At 36.0% G+C, this 6,401-nt stretch overlaps 1 protein-coding gene across 4 annotated transcripts; it reads left to right on the top strand.

Annotated features, from left to right (window-relative positions):
• The first annotated feature begins 966 nt into the window (after nt 1-966).
• On the top strand, nt 967-6,388 carry LOC100573546 (bromodomain-containing protein 4). 4 transcript variants are annotated; one of them, XR_003838927.1, is made up of 6 exons: nt 967-1,173; nt 1,449-1,561; nt 1,659-1,827; nt 2,094-3,714; nt 4,851-4,958; nt 5,371-5,483. XR_003838927.1 is itself a non-coding variant. In XM_003246933.4 (5 exons), exons 4-5 carry the CDS (start codon nt 2,365-2,367, stop codon nt 5,503-5,505), a joined length of 1,485 nt encoding a protein of 494 aa, XP_003246981.1. In that variant the 5' UTR covers nt 983-1,173; nt 1,449-1,561; nt 1,659-1,827; nt 2,094-2,364; the 3' UTR covers nt 5,506-6,388. The 4 variants fall into 4 exon arrangements, 1 of the variants encoding a protein (XP_003246981.1); XR_003838928.1 differs by lacking the exon at nt 5,371-5,483 and adding an exon at nt 5,120-5,364; XR_511059.3 differs by lacking the exon at nt 4,851-4,958 and adding an exon at nt 6,104-6,347 and having other exon boundaries at nt 983-1,173; nt 5,371-5,574.
• Nucleotides 6,389-6,401: the final 13 nt, after the last annotated feature.

The following is a 6,401-nucleotide window of genomic DNA, read 5'->3' as shown; positions in this document are numbered from 1 at the left end:
GATAGACAATGTGATAATATTAATTTGCTTAGAGAAATATTTAAATTGGGTCAGGAATTTAATAATGCATATAAGATAAATTTAAACTTAATATTACATAAATAAAATAAATAAATTGAATTATTCATTTTCACAATTTGATATATCCTGACACTTTGAAGGTAGGTACTATACGTAGATACATGTTATGCAATGTGCTAGTAGGAATGCATGTGTACAAATATTATAATTTAATTAATATACAATTATTTGACAATTATTATTACAAATAAATAATCGCGATTTATATTGTAAACCTACTATATTGAAGATATAATAATTATTATTATGTATCCGATAGACGGCTATTTTCAGTAGCGGATAGGCCCACCGAGAATTCGGGATTTTCCCGGTAGGCCCTATCCTGTGTTTATGTATGAGTGCCCTAGGACCATTTATCAAGTACTGAATATTTTGTGATGAAGATTGAAAATAACTTTAACAAAGATGCAAATTAACTAATTTAATATTTTTAACCACTCTACAAGAAAAATTCCATAATCATTCAGCTATAAATAATGTTTATTTTTGTTCTCTGTATCGGCCGTATTGTACCATTGGGAATATTGAGATTTTATTTTTAGATCAGATTTTATAGAAAACCATATTTTATATCGATAGTTATAGCTGTACTATATTATAATGTACCAATGCGGTAGTTATACGCTTTTATAGATTTTAAATTTTTTTTTTCAAAATATGTGGTTGGTTTTTAACGCTGATTTTGAAACTGTTAGAATTTTTTTCGGAAACTATTATTTCGAAGTTATAGACTATAGTCATCCAAAGCTTGCAATGTTACGTTTATACCTACGCATATGCGCAACACTACTTTAATGCTGCGCGGAGGAACTCGTGTTTGGTTAGGTACATGTTTTTCAATTTTTTTGTCCGAGCGCAGTGCAGTGGCAACGTTAGCCGATTATGCTCTTTACGCACTTTACGCAAGGACGTTTCTAATTATTAAAATTGACAAATTCATTATTTCTAAATGCATCATTGCCTGAAAATAATGAACATAAGCGTTATTTCCTATTCAATATCGTATACTGTCTATAATTTGATCGGAAATATAGTTTTGACTAGTCATTAACATTAATTCCCTAATTTACGTCTTTGCCTGTAACATACCGGGTAATTATTTTATCTAACAACACCCATTATTTCAAAAAAGTAAAAACTTAAAAAATTATAAGGATAATAAATATTTAAAAATATAATTTTTTAAGAAAAACGTTGTTTTATAAGCGACTTGAAAGTATGTAAAAAATATTTTCAAAAAAATTTACACTTTTTGAAATAATGAGTGTTGTTTGATAAAAGAATCATCCGGTATACATACTGCAAATAAATCGACATATATTATACATATTTGTATTTCCTGACCGGAATGTTTCTATATTTTTCAGGACATATGAATGGTTGAGAAAGCATTATTATGACAAGCACTACCTTTGCGAAGAGGGAAATTGTGTCAATGAACAATATACATCAGTTTTTCGTACGTCAATAGATTTACAAGGTATATATTTGCAATATAATTTTTCTTATTAACAATTTTTGTGTTTTCGTAGAATATTATTATCACACTCATATATTCGTTTGTTTTTGCATATTAGCTCATAAAGCGCAAACACACAGCAGAGATTTGGGAAAACAAGGATATAAAGAAGCGCGTACCTTAAAACTTGAGTTTACCTTACGACCGCGACACAATCCGACCGTTGAAGCGGGCAGACCAAACCAATACCAACCACCCCGACCCCGCCAACCACCATCTGATTATTCGTGAGTATAATGTGTATACAGTAATTAATTGAACTACATAAGTAATCTGTAAGTGTATACACTTCTACATTATAGTTTTCTAAAAATGTAATTTAACCCAACCAGAACTTGTTTCAAAAACCATAAAAACAGCCTGGACATTTTAGCGTAGTCATTTAAATAAATCGGATTTATTAAATAAATAAGATAATTACCTATGTTGCAACTCTATAGTGCAACCTATGTTGCTACCTATGTTAACAAAAATGTTCATAATTTATGTACAGTTACAACAATAGCTACAACAACATCAACAACTATTCCGGCGGGCCCGAGTCATCCGCGTCGACCTCATCGGATCGCGCGATCAACGTGCGTAACACCGCAGATTTCCCGTCGTTGAATGGTCAGCACACGACGGTGTTGCCATGTGCCCGCACCAGGAAGCAAAACCAATCGGTCAACACGCGAGATTTACATTCGTTTCCGGCCTTGGGACAGGACCCGCAGCCGTCGGTGGCGCCCAAGCCTCAGAAACCACCGGTGAACAGCATCCGAATGGCCGCGGTGCTAAAGAAACCAGCGGAACCCCCTAAACCAGATCGAAACAAAGACGCCAAGGTACCTTCAGGTCCACGGTTGCCCAACCAAGCCAGGGACTTTCCGTCGCTAGACGGCAACCAAAACCACCAGCAGCAGCAGCAGCAGCAGCAACAAAACCAGCAACACCCCAGGTTGGCTGCCAACAAGGAGATGGTGGTGGCCAGCGGTTCGAGCGGTGGCAGTTGGGTGTCTAAAGCCAAGACGGGAAACGAGGGTGAGAAAAAAAAGGTTAAAAAAGAACCAGCGGCCATCAAGAAGAAAATAGCAGAGGCGCCCAAGGTCCCTGGCCCGTCGGACTTTCCAAATTTGAACAAAAAATATGAACCGTCCAAGAGCAACCTGGCAAAGTTGGGCGGCAACAAGAAGAAATCGGAAAACTCAAAGAAAACCGCGCCAGCAGAAACCAACGTCAACGGCAATGGCGGCAGTGGTACTGTTCAAAACGGGAAAAAGAACCTTCCAACCGTGGACAGCAACAGCAGCAATAAGGAAAACTGCAACAAGCCCAACACGAAAACCGTCGACGCGGTGCAGGTGTGCAACGGGGAAATCAAGACGGCTACTTCGACGAATAATAAGGCGGTCGCCGGCAAGACTGAAGTGATAAAGCCCGCCGCCTCAGCCCCGGTAGAGGTGCCGAAGAGAGAGCAGTCCAAGAAGAAAGAGTCTGCTGCGGTCGGTCGAACGGCGGCTCAACCCGACGAAGAATCCGTGACGGACGCCAACAACCCAAAGGACAAGAAGAAGAGGAAAAAGAATGAAAATCGAGGAGAACAACAACAACAACAACAACAACCTACCTCAACCAGGCACCAACAGCAGGAAAATCATCACCAGCAACAGCTGCAGAACAATTATATCAAAACGGCGACGCCAAAAATACCGCCGGGCTTCGAGAACGCGTACCAGCAGCCGCCACAACAGGTCAGAGCCCCTCCCGGGCTGTCTGGTAACCGTGGACCGTCGCCCGCAGCGCAGAACCATCACCGGGTCAAAGCGCCGCCCGGTCTGTCGTTGGCGGACAGCGGAGGCGACGGCGGTAAACCGTTCGAGTACTTGCATCCGGTCGACTCGTCCGTCCGGAACAAAGTGCTCATCAATAACCTGATGGCCGCGCTCATACCTGCCCACGACGAACGTTTTGACACTTTCGAGAAGTTTAAAGAGATGTCAACGCTGTTCCGCAAACATGTCATCACCGCGTTCGATTTCTATTCGTATTGTGTTGAAGCACTGGCCCCGCACAGCTTTGATTCCGTATTCCAGGAACTCGTGTTGTTGTTGCCCGACATCCAAAAGCAGCGGGTAAGTACATGAATTATTATAATATGAATTATGATGAAACGACTTACTTTTTTTTTGTGGCATCGACGACACTATCGGAACTGCTTAAGCTTTACGTCGACAGCCCCGCCATAATTTATGAATTTTTTTTAGCAATTAATATTTAATACATACAACAATTTGTTGAAATTTGGTTTCCATACACTCCGGAACTCGGAAGCCAGTGTGTCTGCTTTCCCTTTCCGTAGCGATTGCTAGTATATTATGCGTAGGTTCCTGGCAGCCTGACAGTGTACAATGTTAGCACTGGCCTTACCACATAGAATAAGAATAGGCTTGACGTACCCCGCCTTCTCCCCTCACAATATTATTCAGTATTTCGAAAGTCACGTTCTGAGTTTCCTCTTCGCATGTGCCTTCCACTCATGTAGTCTCGCGTGCTAGCGGTGGATGGCATTAAGGACATATATGCCTACCGGAAGGTCCCCGTCACATCCCGCCTTCCACGCTCTGCCTTCATCCTCCTTCGTTGTCATCATGTTTTCCACCATCAGATAAAATAGTCGAAAGTTTCTTCGGCGTCCTACAGGACGTTTGCCTTCTATGTTGGTATAAAACTCGCAACATGCATTTTTTTGTGTACATCTCCATTACGTTTTGGAATAGTAAAAGTATGTTGAGGGGAATACAAAATTTCAAGAACTTTTTTATAATTGTAAAAAATAAATAAACAGTTATGGAAAAACTGGAATTTTTACGCAAAATCGATTTTCCGACAAATTATAATGTCATAATTGCAGACCGCGTAGTTATATTACATTTCTCATAATCAAATGTAAATTTTCTCTAAGTGTTTATTAGCATTTTCTATACATATTATAAATGGTACTGCAGGGTATATAAATATATTTTGACTCTTTTTGAGCTAGATATTTGAACTTTCTAATATTTTTAGTTTTTTTTTTAAACAGATGCTATGAAATCTGATATGATGTAATGGTTTTAGATATGATGATAAAAATTTTCAGCTAGAAATTTATAAAATATTCAACATTTTTTTCTAAGGCTTGAACATTTAATACAAAGTTCCTCATCAGTAGTTCTTACTGAACCCCAAAAATATAAAATATATATTCATATATATTTTTTTTTTCTAGACATTTGAATTTCAAATTTGGACTAAATTATAGACATTTTATCAAAGAATAATGATTTTAGTTATTTTGTTGTAATTCAAAAATACTAATCGCGGTGACTTAAAAATTGTACGTATACTATTATATTTTATATACATTCACAATGGCATATCAATATATTTAAATTAATTTTAAGGTTACTTATATTTTATGCCATATTTCTAATGTTATAAGCTAATAACTACAATTGCAATATAAATATAATATGATAAAATAAACTTATTAATTAGGCCGACAGACCGTCTCAATTCCAGAATCGTTTTTCGTATGCCATGATTTATCATTGAATTCAAATTTAACACATTCATTACAGTGAATTACTCTATGATGAGGTACACTCAACTCCGCAACTACAGCAGAGCGAGCCAATTTTTTCTTCGATTTTAATTTTCAATTATAAGTTATAACAATAGGGCTACAAATGGATAATTATTCATATGGTAATCGTAATTTAATCGGTTTCATTTTATAATTTAATAAGGAATTGCTGTTCATCTACAACCGGAACAGCAGACACGAAATGAACGTAGAAGTGTGCAAACACTGTCGCCAAGTGTTGAGGCCTAGTGACTTGGAATCGCACCAGTCCGTTCACAGTTCGACTGTGCGCAGTTGAAATGCAACGGATACGCCTGTGTTTGTATAGCACATATTGCGTCCATGCCGCCGAACATGCCTCCCAAGTGTAATTATTAAATCATTATAATTTTATGTAAACGTTTTTAAAATGCGCCCACGCGCGGTTGTGAAAAATATCAAAAATATTACTACCTATACATAATTATCTTTTTTTCTTCTTTTTTTTTTGTAATTATTTATTATTATTATTTAATTACATACATGTAAAGGATATTCATTTCTTTAGAGAGCTAAGTTTAATTTTAAACACATTTGAAAGCAATTATTAACAATAATATGTTCTCCAAAGCTCAATGTGCTTGTTAAGTTTATAATTCGAATATATTATTTACCTATTATTATTATACTTTTTTGCTGGCTCTGTTCAAATTTATTTACAATGAGAAAATAATATTTAAAAAAATTAACATCGTCCGCCATTTAAAAATTGACGATTAAAGTGAACTATATTATATCATGCAATGTATACCTATATCAAATATTTTATGTATGATACAACTACTACACAATTATTGTATAATAATTGCTGTAATAATAATAATAATAATACTAATAACAATATTGTGTACTGACAGGTCGTGGTGTTTTGCTCGATAGCTCCGGTCGTATGTGTATATTATATATCTATAGAAGTCAATCGTTTTTAATACGTACTACATATTATTATATAAGTATATATTATTATATTATTCTATACAACCGATTACTTATCTGTGGGTACAGATATTGTCATATTATTTTTAATAATAGAGTAAGAAACACATTGCATATTAATATATTATGTATATTTTCGGTCGATCAGACAATAACATTATACTAGACTGTAATAAATATAAATAAATGTGTATTTGTAAAAGAAACAAGCTTATTATT

This window comes from Acyrthosiphon pisum, chromosome A1 (genome assembly GCF_005508785.2).
Source record: "Acyrthosiphon pisum isolate AL4f chromosome A1, pea_aphid_22Mar2018_4r6ur, whole genome shotgun sequence".
Lineage (NCBI taxonomy): Eukaryota > Metazoa > Arthropoda > Insecta > Hemiptera > Aphididae > Acyrthosiphon > Acyrthosiphon pisum.
This window is presented reverse-complemented; position numbering and strand designations above follow the sequence as displayed.

Excerpts from the sequence above, each read along its gene's own strand:
- LOC100573546 (XM_003246933.4), top strand. The coding sequence starts at position 2,365 with ATGGCCGCGGTGCTAAAGAAACCAGCGGAACCCCCTAAACCAGATCGA. Across the intron at positions 3,715-5,370 it reads CCGACATCCAAAAGCAGCGG|GAATTGCTGTTCATCTACAA; the intron begins GTAAGTACATGA and ends TAATTTAATAAG.